Below are 19,844 nucleotides of genomic sequence, written 5' to 3' on the forward strand. Positions count from 1 at the left end.
TAACGCCTTACATCAGTGATCAAAAACTACCTCGACCATCACTAAGGAAATGACACAACACGGATATGACACAACGGGGAAATCCCGAGTCTTAGACCTCTGCAAACACCGGGAGAGTCCAGCCTCCACAGTTCTCCCCCACACCGCCCCCCTCCTAGCCCAGCCTTTTCCTTCCGTGTTGACTCCTCCGGGCGGGGCGAGAGGCGGTATCGGGCCGGGCCCCGCCCTCTGGGCGCGCCTCCACGCAGCAACGCGCAGCCTCACCAGAGTCGCTTTACGGCCGGGAAGAGGGTAGGCCCGGCCTTGAGGTAGGAGGCCGAGCTGTGGGGCGGGGAAAGAGGCCTTTTGCGGCAGGACGTAAGTGACGGCGTGGGCGGTGCGACTGCAGCTGGAGGGCAGAGGAGGCGGGTTAGTGTTTCCCGGGCCGAACCGGGCTGTGGGGGGCGCGGGGCCTGGGCCGGGGCTGTAGCTAAAAGCCCGCGGTGACAGTATGGGTGAAGGGGAGTGGGGCGGGGGAGGCCTTGGGCCGCTTTGGCCCGTGGGTGGGGCTGGGGTTCTAGCGGGCTGGAGTCTTGGGTCCAGGCCGGGGCTCTGACCCGTGGTTGGTGTCCCCCCCCCCCGAACCCGCAGCGCGCGCGTCCTGTCCTCGCCATGAGGCCGCAGCAGGCGCCGGTGTCTGGGAAGGTATTCATTCAGCGAGACTACAGCAGTGGCACACGGTGCCAGTTCCAGACCAAGTTCCCCGCGGAGCTGGAGAACCGGGTACGCATACTGGCTCCCCGCACCTGCTCTGGGGCGAGGGAGGGGGGCTCTTCAGGGACCGGAGGGAGTATGGGCCGACACCAGACCCGCAGAGTGTCTCGCGGCTCTGGGGAGGGGCACGCAAAGAAGGAGCCTTGGTTAGAAGAGGGCCACTAAGCAAGACATGGTGCTTGGAGGAGGACGAATAAGGCCAAGCCCCCGGTGTGATGACCTTATGGAACTCTGTTGTGCCCAGTGCCGGGAATCTGTACCCAGCCAGCCGTCTTCTTCCCGGCTGTCCCTCCACCCCCACCCCGGGTTATTAACAGCAGTGATGAGGAACTAATTCCTGAGGTTCCAAGCCACCTAACTCAGCGTGTTGTAAGCTAGATCCTCCTACCTCCCCAGGCAGGAGTAATCATCATTCTCGTGACTGGCGTTTGTGGCCGTTGTGCTGGTCGCACTGCTCGGCAGAAAGGGTTAATATTAAGTTGCTGTGCCAGGCAGTACAGACAAGCCTTCTTTGAACCTGAAAAACGCAGAGCATTAGATCGGCCTGGACAGGGAAAGATCTCAGAACAAGGCCTTTTACGCTTGTCATTCCCAATTACCATCACTGGGAGCCACCTGTATTTTGTTGGCTTGCCTATCAAAATTGGCGTCAGGATATAGGTCCCTTAGGCAACCTGGCATACAGAAATGGAAGAATGGGCTGTTTCCTCTTTCTTCAGACTTGGGGGGTGGGAGTCATTGTATTTTATTTTAAAAGTACAATGAAGTGAGCATATGTTTGTGTTTTCTTATACCCGCAAGTGTTTATCCACCCAAAGAAAGATCTTTTGGTCTTGAGCCATGTTACCTTATATTCTGTTTCCTTTTTAGAAATCGGTTTCTGGTTAGATGGAGCAGGTTTTGTGCTCTTTTCATCTTGATGGGGAGGGTGAGGGACTGAGGTGACTAGGTGTGCTGTGGGTGTGGGAGTAAGAAATACTGGTCATGGGATAAGTGGGTGTAGTTGAGTCTGTACTAGAGAAATGTGTAGCAGTCCTTTAAAATCAGCTTGTAACAGGTAGATGGTTCTACCTGATTGCCAAGTTTGGAAAATCAATGTATATCAATTGTAGTGTCCTTTGACTTAATTTATAGCTGTGGTCAGGTTAATGACCTAAGTATGTTTCTTTAAGTGCAAATGAAAGATAAGGTATGCTTTATAAAGATGGTTTGTAGATTAGCTTGTCTGTGAAATGCCATATAAATGCTGCAGTTTATTGTCTCCATGTTGGGTTAACTCAGCTTGACACTGGGTGGACATTTCCACCGAGGTTTGAAGAAGTAGAAATTGAGCAAGTTGCCTGTTGGCTAGAGCTACTGAATGTTATTTTTAAAATAATTTAACATCACAGTTAACATGTTTTACATGTTAGGGCTTGTATGAAATGAAGCAAATGTTTTATTTGTAAGCTTGTTATGGAAACTCTGACTTATACTATTTATGTACTTTCAAATCAGTGTAAACTATTCTTTTTACCACACTTATTTGGATGTTACAAGATTCCTTTGTTTAAAGGTTTTAAAGTCAAACTTCCAGCTCATAACTGAGCCAAATATATGTATGCAGAATCAGACATTAGCCTTCCATTCCGTGTGTGGTAGAGCCTTTATTTTATACTCTGAATACAGAAACAGTGTAGTCACAGTACTCCATTGATACTTATAGGAAATTGATGTTTCTAAATTCTGGAGTCCTTTTATTTCTTTGACTTCAGATTATAGCCTAGAACTGCTTGTGACTCTGAGTACTAGATGGAGTGTTATTTGGTGCTGTTCAATTGTGTCTGAGGTTTTTCTTTTTTTTTCTTTTTTTTAAATGTTTGGGTTAAAATACTAGTTTATACTTTAAACTGCTTGGGAGAGCTTTGATTTTTCTTTTAATGCGTTGAAATCAAATTTCAATTACAGGTTTAAATTTTCCTTGCTTTGTTTGATGGAAAATTGAAAGGTTTCTGTCTTTGTTTCTCTACTACTTACCCTAGAAATTGTACTGATTGCTCTGCCACTGGGGCTGATTTTCCTTTTGTGAGAACATCACACTTGGCAATTTTATAGAGGAAGAAACTCATATACAAATGTTTTGTGTTACTTTAAAGCATTAAACACACATACATTTGTACCCTTTAATCTGGGAGTGAGGACAAATTCTGCCTATTAACAAGTTTACTTTTTCTGTTGCCTCTTAGAATGTAATACTTAGATGTTTAAGTACTTTGTTGCCAGGACAGTTCCTAAAGAAAGCTTTATTCTCACTTTAGCAAAAATAGTCATGTTAGGCACCCTTGGTCTGGGTAGGAGAGAAATGAGTGAACTATAATTGAAGCATTTGTTCCCTATAATTGAAGCATACCTTTAAAAATGTGTCTACATCTGGCTGGTAGAAATTACCTTTGACTTGTTACCTTTGACTTATGATCACTTTAAGCTTCAGCTCCATACTTTCTACCACATTAGTTCAGGAAACAAAAATGCTGGGAAAATGAGTCTATTCCTATTTCCTTCTGATTTTCAATGTTCATTACTCCAAATTTATATTTGGCTCCCACTTCACAAATCCCCCAATTTTGATATAGCTTCAGTATCAGTCTTCAAGTACCCAAGGAAGAACACTGACAGATGTTCTTCATAGTGAAGTGAGTGAGAGGAAAATGCCCACATTTGTTCTGTTGAGCCCTTGTATGTTATGTCTTTTGCCTTCACTGCTGGCTAGCATGCTTTTTACCCCCTTTTCTTTTTTAATAACCTTTCAAAGAAATTACTGACTTTTTAAATTTTGTTTTTATTAAACTTTTTTTAAAAAATCCTTCACCTTGGATTTTTTTTTTTTAATGATCTATGATTTACCTCCATCCTATAAAGCATTATAATCTTGGAATAACTTTTTTAAGAATTCATGTTTCTGGTATGACCAGTAATTCTGACCTGAAAGAAATGTTTCTGGGTTGGATCCCATGGTTTTGAATCACACTATGTCTAGAGAAATGTAAATAATTCAAAGAACTTTCCTTATCAGATCATAACATTTTAGGTAGATCAAATGTGCGTGTTTGAAATTATTTAGACTTTTGTGGATTTGCTGATGCGACAAACTGAAGGTGTTAACGGGCATAATTAGTAAAGATAACAATTTGTTATAAATATTTGTTCATGGAGTGAACAAAGTCCATTTTCAGGGAATGAGAACTCTGACATAGATTCCCCAGATGACCATTCTTCAAGTGATGGCTCAGTGCAGGAATGCTACCCTGGCTCCTAGCACCATCTCCACCCACCCAACCCTTGTCAGAAACTGAATATTCTGGGAAATTAAAAGTAGCTCCTTTTGAAAAACAGAAGAGCCGCCACCACTTTAAAGTTCACATTAAAGTCTTTCATGCCATCTGCCCATTGGGTCCTCAATATTTTTTCCACACAAAGGACAAAAAATAATTGCAACTGCCTCTAACCTAAAGGGTTTTAATAGCTTAAAGGTGATGATCATAAATCGTTTTACATTTTAAAAAATTATGTTCTTGGAACTGTTTTGTCTCAAACTCTATATCGAAGTTCTTTGACTTTTTTTTCCAACTCTGTTTCTATATAAAGACTTCACAAAAGTGGGGTGCCTGGGTGGCTCAGTCAGTTAAACCTCTGACTCTTGATTTCGGCTCAGGTCATGATTTCAGCGTTGTGAGATCGAGCCCTGTGTCAGGCTCCGCACTGAGCATGGAGCCTGCTTAAGAGTCTCTCTCAAAAGAAAAAAAAAAAAAAGCCTTCATAAAAGATAGAATTTATATGTAAGGAGTTACTCCTTTCAGGAATAAGGCAGATATGTGAGAGGAGGCCTAGAGTAAGGACAGATAAATTGTCCTTTTTTGCCAAGAATGAAAGTGTTGCATGAAATACTCTACTAATGGGGTGAAAGTCCTAGGGTAGAGAATTGAGTTTTAAAATCTACCAAGTTAGGGGAAAAAAGTGAAAGCAGGAGATTAGAGTAAAAATGGATGACAGTGGTAGTATTAGTGTAAATGTGAGATAATGGTGTCACTGAATAGAAAGGTAATAGGAATGACTTGGTGTGAAGAGTTGTGTGATAGTTTGAGATTTTGTCTTATTTCGTGTGAGCTTTCAGTAGATTCCAGTGTTTAGGGACTCAATTTAGGATTACTTGCTCTTAAGAGTGAGAGAGGCAAACCGAGAGACAGACTCTTAACTGTAGAGAACAAGCTGATGGTTACCAGAGGGGAGGTGGAGGGGTGGGGGGGTGAAATAGGTGATGGGGATTAAGGAGTGCACTTGTGATGAGTGTCGGGTGTTGTATGAAAGTGTTGAATTACTCTTTTGTACACCTGAAACTAATATTACACTGTATGTTAGTTAACTGGAATTTAGATAAAAACTTCAAAAAAATAGTAAGATTACCTGCTCTTTCCAGATAAAGAAAACGTCTCCTTCCTTTTGTGCCCCCACCATACTTTAAATATGCCTCCACTGTAGTACTTTGTCAATTTATTACATTTATATGTTTATATACCTATTCTGCTTTCATGACTGCCAACTCCTGGAGGACTGAAACAGTTATTCATCTTTCTCTAAGGCCTGTCCTAACATCTGTCTGATGGTAGGTGCTCAGTAAATGTGAATATAAGTGAATGGAAAGATGGAAGGATTGTATAATTTTTTTTAAAGATTTATTTATTTGAGAGAGAGAGAGAGCACGAGCTGGGGGGTGGGGGAGAGGAGGAAGGGCAGAGGGAGAGAGAAAATCTCCAGCAGACTCCCTGCTGAGCACAGAGCCCAACATGGGGCTCCATCCCATGACCCATGAGATCATGACCTGAGCCGAAACCAGGAGTCAGACACTCAACCAACTGAGCCACCCGGGTACCCAGGATTGTGTAAAATTTTATTAAGTTACTTGATACTCAGTATAGAAAATAAAGAGATACCATATTGAGTCTTGAAGATACCCAGTGTCCATAAGAGGGATAAGATTAAACAAAGACTATGCAGTTCCAGTAACATAGGTCCTGATTTCATCACCTAAGATGTTTGCCAACTAGTGGATAAGAATGTTGATAAAACAATAATTTAGTGGTAGCAAGCATCAGTGAGTGGTTGATCTTTTTTTCCAAAACTTATTTTTAAATTCTTTTTTCCATACAGATTGATAGACAGCAGTTTGAAGAAACAGTTCGAACTCTAAATAACCTTTATGCAGAAGCAGAGAAGCTTGGGGGCCAATCCTATCTTGAAGGCTGTTTGGCTTGTTTAACAGCATACACCATCTTCTTATGCATGGAAACTCATTATGAGAAGGTAAGGCTACCTTTGTTTTCACAAAATCTCAAAATCATAAAAAAAGGTGAGTTGTTGACATGTTTACATGGTGACAGTTGCCATAAAACTTAAAGGGGCATGTATAATAATAATTCAAAGTTTGTTGCTCCTGTATCTAGAGCACATAGTAAAGAGTCCTGAGTCTTTCAGAAACTGGTCAAAATTGATCTGTCCACATGAAGGTGACATACCAACGTTCAAATTGGCTTACACTTAAGAAGACTGGAAAATCTATATTCTCATTCTGTCTAGCTTTCTCTGAGAATCCTCTTACTTTTTTCCCCCAGGTCTCTATCTTCAATCTTATCCTGCCACTTCTCTTTCCAGCTGCCTGCTAGACCTGGAGTTGCCAGCTTCTCAACTTAGATTTCCAAAAGGCAAACCTCACACCTCCCCATTTTTTTGTTTTATTTATTTTTTTAAGATTTTATTTATTTATTTGACAGAGAGAGACACAGCGAGAGAGGGAACACAAGCAGGGGGAGTGGGAGAGGGAGAAGCAGGCTCCCCGCCGAGCAGGGAGCCCGATGCGGGGCTCGATCCCAGGACCCTGGGATCATGACCTGAGCCGAAGGCAGACGCTTAGCGACTGAGCCACCTAGGCATCCCTCACACCTCCCCATTTTTTTAATAGCGCCCTGCTTTTTTCAGTACCATCTTAAGGCGTGGAGGATGAAGAAGGGGAAAATTTATCAGTTGTCAAAGACTGAAATATCTTCCAGTTTCTCTTTTCATGATTTCCTCTGCCACTGTTCTAATATGTGCCCTTATTACCTGTCTCTTAGACTATTGAAATAGTCTGACGAGTTTCATCTCTTCCATTCTTTTATTTTTCCAAACCATCTGCTGCTGCCTTCATAAAATACTGTGTTACTGGGGTGCCTGGGTGGCTCAGTTAGTTGAGCCTCCAACTCTTGATTTGAGCTCAGGTCATGATCTCAGGGTCCTGGGATTGAGCCCTGTTTCGGGCTCTGCACTCAGCACAGTCTGCTTGAGATTCTCTCTCTTTCCTGATCTGCCCCTCTCCCCACTCACATGCACTCTCTCTCTCTCTCTCTAAAATACATAAAATCTTTAAAAAAAAAAAATAACAACAACACTGTATTACTTCCTCTAGCACTCTTACGAAGCCAAAGACTTTCCCTGGCTTCCCATTTACTGCCAGTGAGTAAAGTTCAAGCCCTTTCTCCAAGTGACCTCCAACTTACCTTTCCAACTTTGTCTCCCATCCCTTCTTCACTCAGTCTTTCAGCCAAACTCCTTCCCTCGCCGGGCCCGAAGCACACCCTCCGAGGTTTTCCTCCACCTACAGTGCCATTCTTCCCATGTTCAAATCTCACCAGTTCTTTAGGTCCTACTGTCATCTCACTTTTCCTTACTCTTCTAATCAGAATTCTTTCTCGACTTTGTAGTCCCACAACATTTTATTTTTGTCTCTTTTCCTGGCACTTACCTCTCTTGACTTTGGAATGTAGCAGTTTGCATTATTTGCCCTTCAGGTGTGTGTTTTTCTTGAGATCAAGGACAGTGCCTTAACCATTTTGTGTCCCTCTTCGTGCCCAGCACCGTGACCTGTGTATATTAGGCACTCATTGAATGTGTGTTGAATGAATTTAAGTTAATCGCGGTAATGTTTAGCAACTGAAATGCTATGAGAATATCTATATTACAGATTATACCCCACCTAATAGAAGTGTCCCTGTGGTTATCTTGGACTCTGTGTAGTGGAAAGCAGATACAGTTGCTGCTGAAGTTATTTTTGTGAGTTATTGGCTGAAAATGCTGCCATATGCTTCATTAGCATCCTGACATAAATTGTCTTAGTGTTACTAAAAGGGTGTCTTTAAATAACTAAATCAGTAGTTTATATTTTTTTCCATATCATGCAGAGAAGCAGCTAACTTTCGTTCCTGTTTAACATTCAAAATCGGAAGTTTTAAAGGATCAGTATCAGCTTTCAGTCTGTGTTTTGTCTTAGTAGCTTCTCTTTAATAGTACCTTTGCTGAGTGAAGGGACAGAGGAGTCATTCGTTTGGTAAATATTTATTGAAAGCCTACCATGTGCCGAACAGTGTGAAGGGGATATAACAGAATAAGGCAAACATGATTGCTGACCCTGTGTTTATAATTTAGTGGTAGCAACTGAGGCAAAGGAAACAAAACCAACTAAATTATAAATGATGATAAGTGTCTTGAAGAAAATAAACTTTTCTGTGATAGAAAATAATAGGAGAGACCTAATTTAGATTGTGTGGTCAGAAAAGGCCTCTGCAGTGGTAACCTATAAGCAGCTACATGAAGAATGCAAATCCTGGGACCATTCATTCAGGTAGAGAGATAAGTGTATGCAAAGGCCCAGAGAGCGTGATATGTCCCGGGAACTGTAAGAAGTTGGGTGTGGAAGGAGAGGAGTGGAGAGAGGGGCCAGAGGTGAGTTTGGAGAGGTAAGGAGGAGTTGTATCATGTAGGAGTGTGTAGTCCATGGAAAGATGTTCAGAATTTATTTTCAGTGCAGCGGAGAAGCTACTCAGAGATTTTAAGCGGAAGAGTGATATGATCAGATTTTCATTTTAAAGCAATCTCTTTATTCTAGGGGGGAAAAAAGATACAAAAGTGGAAGTAGGGAAACCAGGTGGGATGCTCCATAGAAATCAGGAAGAGATGATGATAGCTTGGACAGGGAATGGAGCAGTAGAGATGGAAGGAGATGAACAAATTCAAGGAATATGGTGATAATGGAACCAAGATTTCATGAGAAACTGAATGTAGGAGGGGATAAGGCTGAATTCATATGGATAGAAACTAGGCCATTGGGGATGGTCATTTAAAGAAGTATAGGATACTGCCAATTTAAGGTAGACTTATATCCTCTAGAGAATTTTGTTCATGCTTAGTGGAGTATTAGAAAATTGAGTTGTCATTTCACTATAGCTTTTACATTTGTTGATAAGATTTTAATTAGCTTTTATTTATCCATGTGCATTTGCTGAAATTGATACCTCCTTCTAATGTCAGTTGTAAAAAGAAATTGGTAATTGGTTGCCAGCCAAGTCAATTACATTAGTTATGGGATCATGGACAAATTAATCTTAAGTCTGAGTTCTCTCAACTATAAAATACATTAAAATTAATGTATTTCCTCACATATGGTAGATGCCTAATAAATAGTGTTCTCTTAACACAAATTTAAAAATTAAGTTAGTGTATATACATATTTTTATATGTATATACACACACTGATGTGTTTACATATATATATATATATACACACACGTTTTAATTAGATATTTGTGAACAGTTTTTTTCAGGTATAGGTCATCTTTTTTAGCAGCTGCTAACTTATTTAGCTGCTTAAAACATTTAACAGCTTTTAATTAAAATCCCTTTGACTATTGGGGCGTCTGACTGGCTCAGTTGGTAGAGCATGCAACTCGTGATATCAGGGTTGTAAGTTCAAACTCCACCTTGGGTGTGGAGCCTACAAAAAAATCAATGAATCAATCAGTCATCATCCCTTTGATTATTAATCTTGAAAGGCAGTTCTCTGTATCAGAAATAGAGTGGAAATTGATCCTAATATATGTTTTAACTTGGATTCATAGGCAGTGTAGAAGGTGCTACTTTGTAAGTCTTATCAAGGTTTCTTTCTTTTTTTGGAGTATTATAAAGCAAGTAAAGACGAAATAAAATTAGGGATGCCTGGGTGGCGCAGTTGGTTAAGCATCTGCCTTTGGCTCAGGTCATGATCTTGGGGTCCTGGGATCAAGCCCACATCGGGCTCCCTGCTCAGTGGGAAGCCTGCTACTCCCTCTCACTCCCACCCCACTCATGTGCACTCTCTTGCTCTGCATTCTCTCAAATAAATAAATAAATAAAATCTTTAAAAAAAAAAAAAAGACTAAATAAAATTAGTCAAGAAACCAAAATTTAAGGTGTGGCCACATTTTTTTAAGTAGGTGATTTTATTTTAGAAACTGGACATGAATAACTAGATCGTGCCGAGTGAATAACTGGAATGGTCATAATTAAGACATGTACTTATACTTTAAACACTAAAATTTTCAGTCTACAAACAGTAAGTCAAATATAATAGTGCTTACACTTTGTCATGTGGGTTAAATTTTTTGAAATTGTAAATAAGCCTTTTAAAACTCACTAGAACAATCATGCTTTTTCCCCCCTATAATGTGCTATTTATTGATTTAAAATGAAGATAAAGACTTCAGTGTTATTTCTCTATTGTTGCTGCCCATTATAATTAGGGAACAAATGGGCTTGTAGAAGCTTCTCCTCTCAGTAGCTGTCTTGTACATAACATCCCTTCTGCTTATGTGCTTTAATCTGCAAAAGGAACAAATTAGAAGCAACTTAGATATTTTCTGAAAATACTAAGATCCTGCTGTTCTCGCTTAGCCTCACTTAGGATATTTTTTCTTGAACGTCTGTATTTTTTCTTAAGGGTCTCTCCAGTTTAATATTCTCAAAGAGAATAATAGTCTTTACTGAGGTTTGATTGTGTTTAGCTTTGTAAATATACAGGTTGAGGGTTTGAGGATAACAGATAATTTTGTTCAGTATTATAGTTTGTTTTGACATTGATTTACCAAAAATAATAAACAATGACTAAAATGTCAACATAAAGTTTCTTGGGAGTAAGAATGCTGCTTTGTCCTGCCTGGGATGCATTATGAGTTTACTCATGTTAATGCTTTCTTGTTGCTAAAGAGACTAAGAGTTTACGAGCGTCTTATTTAAGACAGTCCTGCCTTCACCAGAGTGGTATAAGAGGATTTGGAGCTTATGCAAAAAGAAAACCTTGTTTTCTTTCTGAACTGATACCTAAGTGCACATGAATGTTATTAAAGTTTAAATAAAAACCTTGCACAACAAAGTTATGCTTAAATCAAATAAAGGCATGCTATTTCTTTGCTGGTAACCTGTACCCAAGGAGAGAGGAAGGAAAGCTGTTCTGAAGGAGTCCTTTCTTTGAAACCAGTCGTGCAAGCACTTTTCTGACTGTCCCCCCTAGTGGAAATGGACTGGAGTGAGGGTAGACCGACTCTCCAATTTCCAGTTCTGGCAGGTGAGCTGAGAAAGAAATTGGAGAGAAGATTGAAGGTCCTGAGTTGGGCACTTTTATGGGCTACTTCCTTCTATTTGTTATTTTAGCATGATTGACAAACTGATAGAAAGATAGTACCTAAGATTTCTTTTTTGCTCATAAAGACCAAGAATCTCTCGAGTTCTTTGAGAATTGAAAATAGGAGAATGATACCTATATTACTTCAGGTAATTAGATGAAAAAAAATGTTTTCTTTAAAAGTGGTATTCTTAATTCACTACCTAAAGAACCCTGCAGGTTGCTCTTTTAATAACATCATGCTCTTTTAGAACTTACAATATTCCCAAAGTATGCAACTTGAATTTTAGTATTCCCAAAATATAGTATTCCCAAAGATGCAACTTGAATAAACTTATTTAAATTGTATTTTCCTTCAGTAAGAAAATTCAAAAGATACAAATAATGCAATTCACCTTAAGAGTGGAAAAAAAAAAAAAAAGAAAATTCGTTACGCAGACTACCTAGTGTTTTAAATTCTAAATCAGCTTATACTACAGCACCTAAATTGTAGCATCCTAATTTTGTTAGTTTGCCCTGGTACATTATAGACCCACACTTAATTTGTTTCTTAATCTCTAACTTTATTCTCATACAGTTCTTTTTTCCCCTTTATGTTGTGATCACATTTATCCAAGACTGTAGCATATGCTGGTAGTATGAATTTAAGAAAATATATAGTAATTAAAGAACTGGATCAAAGCCTTTTTGAAGATTAGAGCCAAAAAAGGGTTATAATGACTTTGAATCTGAAATAAAACATGTAACTCTTTGATTTTGTGTATAACTATTAAGATTTATTTTCTTCTAGCTTATCTGTCTCAAAATTGACCTTATTAAAGCTAGCGATTTGGCAATTTCCAGAAGTTCCTTTGTATCCTATCTGGCTTTTGTCTGCATTTGCTTTGACTTTTACAGCCTTAGTGCTAAACTTATAAACCAAAGTTCCCATCAAGGACACAAGAGCAAACTACAGAGTAGCATTATATGCAGTGGTGGAAATGATGTAAGACACTTGTCATCAGAAACTCCATAGCAGCTGTCAAATGCCTTACAAAGAAAATAAACTCAGTTTTAAACTAACTGGGCTATTTCTTGTTAATGGGCCAACTTTGTATCATTACTTAAAGTTGACGAAGACATTCAAAGGAGAGAAGCAGCAGTTCTTAAGTGTTAAAGGGAACAGCCAAGAGCTACCTTGGTGTCACATTAATTTTGATGAGTGGGAAAGAGAAAAGTACAGCCAACTTTTGTGTACAGAATCACCTACTTATTTCTCTGTATCCAGGATTGAGCTGACAGCAGGTAAGAAGGAGGGGCTGGTGCTCATGCTTTTGTATGCATTGGTACTTAAGTGACTTGCAGAGTCCATCAGGCTGTGCTGTATGTCGTACACAAGCGATGGTGTGTGCCAAATACTCACAGCTCTACCCCTTCATATGGATATCCATTTCTTGTTTTAAAAGCTAATTCCACTGCCTGAGTATTTTGAGATCCAGCTGATACTTAATGGGAAATCTGATGACATTTGTTAAAAGTTATGGTGTTTCTTTCTGTCAGGTTCTGAAGAAAGTGTCCAAATACATTCAAGAGCAGAATGAGAAGATATATGCTCCCCAAGGCCTCCTCCTGACAGATCCCATTGAGAGAGGACTTCGAGTTGTATCTTTTTTGTCCAGATCATAAGGTCTAAATATCTATAAAAAAAAATTTGATGGTACAACTAGAGAGAATTTAACTCCCTTCTCTTGTATTTGCCCTGGGAATCTTCTTTCTTTTTTTTTTATTTTATTTTATTTATTTATTTGACAGAGAGAGACAGCTAAAGCAGGAACCACAAGCGGGGGGAGTGGGAGAGGGAGAAGCAGGCCTCCCGCCGAGCAGGGAGCCCGATACTGGGCTCGATCCCAGGACCTGGGATCATGACCTGAGCCACCCAGGCATCCCTGCCCTGGGAATCTTCTGTGTGAATTGCATACCCACCACAAGCTCCTGTCCCCAACATTTTTCTTAAAGCACATCTCTTTCCTTTGCGTTGTGCAGGTCTCCAGATTGTTTAGTATTCTGGTTACTGTCTTTCTTGGTGGTTCTGAGGGCATCTTGTAGTAATAATGGGGGTGGCATGAGTAATGCACTTCAGCTGCAGAAACTCTGAACCTAAAGCCTCTTTGAAATGCATAAACTCATAATGTGTGGTGAGACTTGTCATCCAAATGAATTGCAGTTCCATGGGTTCATCCGACTGGCTGAAATCAGTTACAGCTGCCAGATGTATAATTTCATTACCTTTGACATACTGTGCATATTTTTAGAGGCAGTAAGCTTTGAAACTCACTAAATGAATTTGGTAAATAGAATTGCAAAAAAACTAATTTAGCTTGATAACTGAAGTAATGAGTAAAATAAATTTTTTTTAAAAATCTAGGTCAGATAATCCCAGGCCTTCTGGCTGATAATAATTTCAGCAGTTTTATTATACTCTGCAGCAGTGGTTCTTAAACTTTTAGAGGTCATGAACCCTCTCCCAAGAAAAAGTTTACAAATAATTACAGGGCATTTTGAACTCTTGAATTCATTACCTTCTTCGATTCTCAGCTAACAACCCCCTGGTTCTACAATATAGCATCTTTTTTCAGAATTTTTTTTTTCCAAAAAATAAATAATGTTGGGGGGGGGAGGGGAATTACATGGAGATTACTACAGGCAATTACATTTCTTAAAGTTTTTTGCAAGGTGGAGAGAGCTTCATGTTTAAGTGGGAGAAATTCTTAATAAAAAAATGAGCAAAGGAAATTGAAAGCAAAGTTTGTGCAGATCGTACACATCATCTTGCCACAGTCCTCTTTTATATGTTCCATTCTCCAGTGTGTTTTCTTAACAGCTATGCTGTTTAGATTGAAATCACCATTTATGAAGACAGAGGCATGAGCAGTGGAAGATAAACCATAGAATTAAAGGTAAGAAAAAATTACATAATTTATATGTAGTTTTTATCATTTGTAGCACGCGTGAATTTTCTTCCCTGCATGGTAAATAAATCGTTTGATAATGGCATATTCTCTGTATTGGCTTGAGATTTAAAATGTGTCTTTAGGGCGCCTGGGTGGCTCAGTCGTTAAGCGTCTGCCTGCGGCTCAGGTCATGATCCCAGGGTCCTGGGGATCGAGCCCCGCATCGGGCTCCCTGCTCAGCAGGAAGCCTGCTTCTCCGAACTCTCCCACTCCCACTCCGGAGCCCTGCTTGTGTTCCCTCTCTCGCTGTGTCTCTGTCAAATAAATAAATAAAATCTTAAAAAAATAAAATGTGTATTTAACCCAAAGTTCTATTCAGTGATCTAGAATTTAATCCTGATTTTTCCCCTCTGTATTGTTTTCAGACTGTTTTGTTGTTACTTTGTTTTGGCAGATGTTTTTTCAGGGGAGGAGGTCTTGTTTTAATATTTCAGAGCAATCCTAGACATTTTACATATAAAAATCATTTTGGATTTTGCATATAAAAATCATTTCAGCGATTGCCCTGCCTGTATGATGAATGGCTTTAATAACGAAAAAAACATTTCAGAGTGGAGGGGGAGATTCTGAATATTTCATTTATTTAAGTGGCTTCAGAAGAAGCCACTTGTAGAAGAAAACTTACCCTCGTGGTTAAAACCATAAATTTAATTATTTTGTTTAGAACATTTATGTTCTTCTGTATCCATATAATGACCTTGAAGAAGTGAGAAACAAATTAGTTAATACTGATAGGAGTGTAGATGCAGAATCATGTGGAAACCATAGCCCATTAGCACAGGCTTCTAAGTAACAGAAAATCGTACTGCACTGTTTCTGCCAATTCGAGTCATTTATGCTTTCTACCGAGAGTGTTCTGCTGCTGTACTTTCCTAAGTGACTGTTTGCAGGTGTTTGTCACTGACAGGCAGCACAGACACAGATTCTGCCAAAGCAGACCTCCTCCTCCTTCCCGGGGCAACAGTAATAATAACTGCCATTTCGAGGGCACCTGCTCTGTGCCAGGTGTTCTACAAATGATATGTCTCATTCTTACAAAAAGTGTGCGGAGTATGTCCTCCATTTTAGAGATGAGCAAACCGAGGTACAAACAGATGAAATGGTGTTCTCAAAGTCATACAGTTTAACACATTTTGGGATATGAACCCAAGTTCGATGGACCATAAAACCCCTGTTTTTTACACCATACTTCCTATTAAGTACTTGCAGCAGCAGAAACATGGGGAGAGGGAAGAGTTCATCAGATTCAGATTATTCTAAGTGTTTATCCTCCCCTTTTCTTTTTCAAGACTTTCTTAAAAAGATACATTTTGTCTGCCCCTGTACAATTTATCAAATCCTATAAACCAACCAACATTCCAAAGCTGCTGTCTTGTAGCACTGGTGAAAGTGTTACCTGAATTCTTTGACTTTGAAAGCCAAAAATCTAAATAATGATATCCTCTGCCATGTGTTTTCTTTTCTTTAAAAAGGTCTTGTTTGGGAACACTTAGTGTTACTTGCTCATAGACTTTGTCATGTACAATTTCCAAACTGACACTTCTCAGTGGAGCAACCAGGAACCTTAATGTGTGGTTTTTCTTATGTGCCATTGGAATAAGTTTGTTTTATCAATTGCAGCTGCATTGACTTGGCACAACCCATTTGTCATGACTCATTTTGCAGCTATTATTGCTAACTGTAATGTTTTTCTGAGGTGGTGTCGGGTTTTGAGCAATTACACACCAGAGACTAATCTATCAATAGTCAGGCAACTGTGAAATTTTGAAATGGGAAAGATTTACATTAAGAACTTCTGGATAGTTTCATGAATGCAAATATTTCTGTTCAATTTAGAGCTGTGTGTTCCTCAGGCCCAGGATCTAGTGTGGGCGGAAGTCTTGGAGGAGGGGGAAAAACTGTAAGAATAATTAAGTCAGTTCTGTGGTTTTTCTTAAGTCTCTAAGGTTTCTGCAGGTTGAAGTATTACATGAGAGTTAATGATTTAACCAAAAAATACACAAATTATGGACATGGCCTTTATTAAAAATGTTTAAAATAGCTCTATTAAAGACTGATGGTGTTTTCTCTTTGGATTGTCTTTTTTATTTAAAAATTGGAACATGTCATTACCCGGTCACAATAAATGAGCGCTGAGGAACATAGCTAACTTTTGTGGGTGCTCATTATGTGCCTGCACTGTTCTAAATGCTTAGTACTGATCATCACAATGGCCCAACAAGGTACGTACTGTTATCCCAGTTTTCTCAGATGAGGAGAGTCAGGCGCAGAGAACCCAAGTTACTTGCCCAAGGCTAAAGACTAGTAGGTAGCAGTCGAGGTGGCCTGGCCCCAGATTCGCCACTTCAGTCTGTGCTGTGCTACCTACCTCTTGTGACGGGATTGTTCAAAGACTGAAATATCCAGGGCTTGCATTTCTAGACTGTTGAGCTATGTCCTCACTTGTCAGTACAGATCCAAGTATTCTATTAGAACTAGCCCACTTCTGAGGAGCTCCTATGAGCTGGTGTAGAAGAGATGTTGTAGAGGTTATCTTAGCATCCCTTTCTAAAACTTCTTTTTGCATCTAACTGCAGATCCCACCTCCAGCTGGGACCCTCATCTATCCACTGGCCGATCGCAGAGTGTCCCCTACCTCCTCTCCAGAGCATCATTCCTTTGTATCTGCTGCCAGAGCCACGGTGCCATTTACTCCAAGGACTAACTTTCTAAAATTCCACACCTGGAGTGACCTCTAGTCGCTCAGCATCCACTTTGTGTCTCCAAATTGTGTAGGACTCTGTAATCTTTTGATTAGTTTCTGAGAAAACACAATGACGCATTTCACTTTTTTTATTCAAAGCCATTAATAAAATAGGCCGTTGGTTAACCCAACACAAAGTTTCTTTCTTATCTGCCACCAGGACCAGTGGCACCAGTTCCCTTCATTCCTTGGGCCAGCTTCCCAGGTGGCTCTCAACTTCCAAGTCATATCTCAGCCCGTGTTCAGTCTTATCTCCCGCAAAGTCATAAAATGCTTTTCTCCAGGATTTTGGTGAAAGGTAGGCTGTGTCTGTGGTTTTGCTAATGCATCTCCCAGATTTCGAAGAACTACCAGTTTTGCCATGACTAAAATCTTAAAGATCTGTTTCTGTTCAGTTTCTCAAACTGAAACTCATTGGAAAAATAATGTATAATGTTATTTGTTTTATGATAGCAATTATTCCTAATTAAAGCAGTATTTAATGCAATTTCCAGTTATTTTTCTTTGGAGAATTTTGTTATTGCATTACCTTGAATGTTGGGAAGATGTAGTATGTGTTGCGTGTTCCTTACAAAAATAAGTAAGCACAATAAAGTGGATGCTAAACCATCAAACACATAAATGTCCCTGCTGTGTCCCTGAATGTGTAATAAGCAAGTATAATAAATATTTTAATTATAGTTTTGTTATAAATATAACTTATGAGAAAAAAATTTGATAGGAATAATACTGTATATTGCTAATTTTTAACTGTCCCTACTAGCAAATCTTATGATTCATAGACTTTCCTCATATACAGTATTCAGTGCACAGAAGTCTTATGATTGGTTCAAGTACAGTAAGTTCAGTGATTTCCAACTAAAACTTTCAAGTCTGAGTCAGTGTTTCTAGTTCTTTTGGCTGTATGTTTAGTATCCGGGTTTCTTATGCCCTTCCTTCATCTTTGGGGTTTGAGAGCACTGTTTTTGGGAGAAAGTTCAGAAATATATTAGGAAAGAATGAAACAGTTAAAAGTTTTACTTTCAGAGATACTGTAGGTGCTAATACTGGATTTAATCTTTCAGATTTAGTTTCTTTTACGGATCTGTTATTCAGTAAATCTCATTGGTCTGTGTAATATTTTAATTGTATAAAATTCCTTTGTTACTTTAGAGCCTGTAATAGTGTGTCTGTCTGCCTTTTAAACCTGTTGCAATAACTTTGCTGAAATAAGAACACATTAGTAAAACTTTTCTTAAACAAATCGTCTCTGTATCATATTTGGTGTGATTTGGTAAAGTGATATGGCATTAAATTCCGCAGATAAACAATACTACTAGAATCGGTGCAGCTTAATAGTTTCCAACAAACATCTTACACTCACCACACTTTCTAGTTTTTTACATGCTTTATCTCATAAGAGGCAGATATGTTAGCTAAATAGATAAAAACCAAGAAATCATCCCTGAGAGTCAAAACTGTATTCAATTAAAGAAATGAAAGATTAGGATGTTTCATTAGGAATAAAATACCAGTTATTGTTACTATCTTGGATCATGTGATGACTCTTTTTTAAGATGAAGTGCATTTTAGTAGAGAATAACCACTTATAAAATATAGTCCATATTCTGACTTTTGTGAGATTATTTTTCTTTATAAAATTTTCAGGGGCGCCTGGGTGGCTCAGACGGTTAAGCCTCTGCCTTTGGCTCAGGTCATGATCCCGGGGTCCTGGGATCAAGCCCCTCAGCGGGGAGCCTGCTTCTCCCTCTCCCTCTGCTACTCCCCCTGCTTGTGCTCTCTCTCTGTCAAATAAAAAATAAAAAAATCTTTAAAAAAGAAAATTTCAGCTTCTCTTTCCTACCCAATTTACACTAACAGTAAATGGTATGCATAAAGAAGGTCATAAGACCCTGCCTGGCTCCTAGCATAAAGACATGGTTTCTCAAGAGTAACATGCTTTGTTTTTCGGGAGGTCAGAGTACTAGTGCTATACATGATTTATACACTGAACTCGCCTTCCCCTTGCCATGTGTCTCCTAACCCACCCTAATCCTTCTAATTCCATGAGGGCAGAGGTTGTTTCTAGTTACCCTTGCATCTATCCCTAACTCCCAAGCATCATCCTTGCAGGGGACACATCTACTTAACACTCATATTTGCTAAGTGAGTAAGATACAGGCTGACGGGGCATTAGCAGAGTTACTTCACTACATCTTGATTAGTAAGGTGTTTAACTTCGTAAGATGTGACTTGTATACTCCCCCATGTAAAGTTCTAAGACTAGAAAGATATCTGTGGCTTAAACTCCATTAGAATAGACTTTTGCACAGAGATAACTACTCTTGAGGATTCCGGTGACCTTTTTCCTGTACATAGGAATTCCCAGGGAAAGGAAAGGAATTACATTTAAAAAAAATCTGGAAGTATGTAGATCTGTAAATAATGAGTAAGCCTCCAACTCATCCTTTGTCCTTTTTTTTTATTCTGTAGATCACTGACATTGTCCATAAGTGATCCCCATCCTCCTCTGTGCTTGGTTGGAGGATAAACCAATAAATATAAGCATTACACAGTGACCCACTTTAATCTGCAAGTGTGTAAGGTGTGAAGGATTTTATTCTTCCTCCCACCGAAGCTGTAGTGAGTGGTTTTCCAACAGTACTCCACAGTACTCAAAATTTGGAAATGTGTACAAGATAGCAAATATGTACAGTGAATTGTGAATGCCAAAATGTAGGTTCTGTGCCACCTAAGTTCTAGGATGGTTCGCTTCAAAATGAATAAACATAGAATTATATGACTGTAATAAAGGCTATAGCTCTTCTTGTCTTACATCCTAAGTTCTTACATATTTCAAATGGTGCAGATGTGAGGTTCT

At 39.3% G+C, this 19,844-nt stretch overlaps 1 protein-coding gene across 4 annotated transcripts; it reads left to right on the plus strand.

The window, feature by feature from the left end:
* The first annotated feature begins 260 nt into the window (after window positions 1-260).
* Window positions 261-18,227, plus strand: GOLGA7 (golgin A7). Of its 4 annotated transcripts, none has more exons than XM_025886172.2 (6): window positions 261-408; window positions 631-762; window positions 5,938-6,090; window positions 12,791-12,892; window positions 14,125-14,187; window positions 16,818-18,227. In XM_025886172.2, exons 2-5 carry the CDS (start codon window positions 652-654, stop codon window positions 14,170-14,172), a joined length of 414 nt encoding a protein of 137 aa, XP_025741957.1. In that variant the 5' UTR covers window positions 261-408; window positions 631-651; the 3' UTR covers window positions 14,173-14,187; window positions 16,818-18,227. The 4 variants fall into 4 exon arrangements, 2 of the variants coding, with proteins under 2 accessions (XP_025741957.1, XP_025741958.1); XR_012381185.1 differs by lacking the exon at window positions 261-408 and adding an exon at window positions 16,078-16,141 and having other exon boundaries at window positions 452-762; window positions 14,120-14,187; XR_012381184.1 differs by lacking the exon at window positions 261-408 and adding an exon at window positions 16,078-16,141 and having other exon boundaries at window positions 456-762.
* Window positions 18,228-19,844: the final 1,617 nt, after the last annotated feature.

This window comes from Callorhinus ursinus, unplaced genomic scaffold (genome assembly GCF_003265705.2).
Source record: "Callorhinus ursinus isolate GAN/ISIS: 27379988/994484 unplaced genomic scaffold, GSC_fseal_2.0 scaffold17, whole genome shotgun sequence".
Taxonomy (NCBI): Eukaryota; Metazoa; Chordata; class Mammalia; order Carnivora; family Otariidae; genus Callorhinus; species Callorhinus ursinus.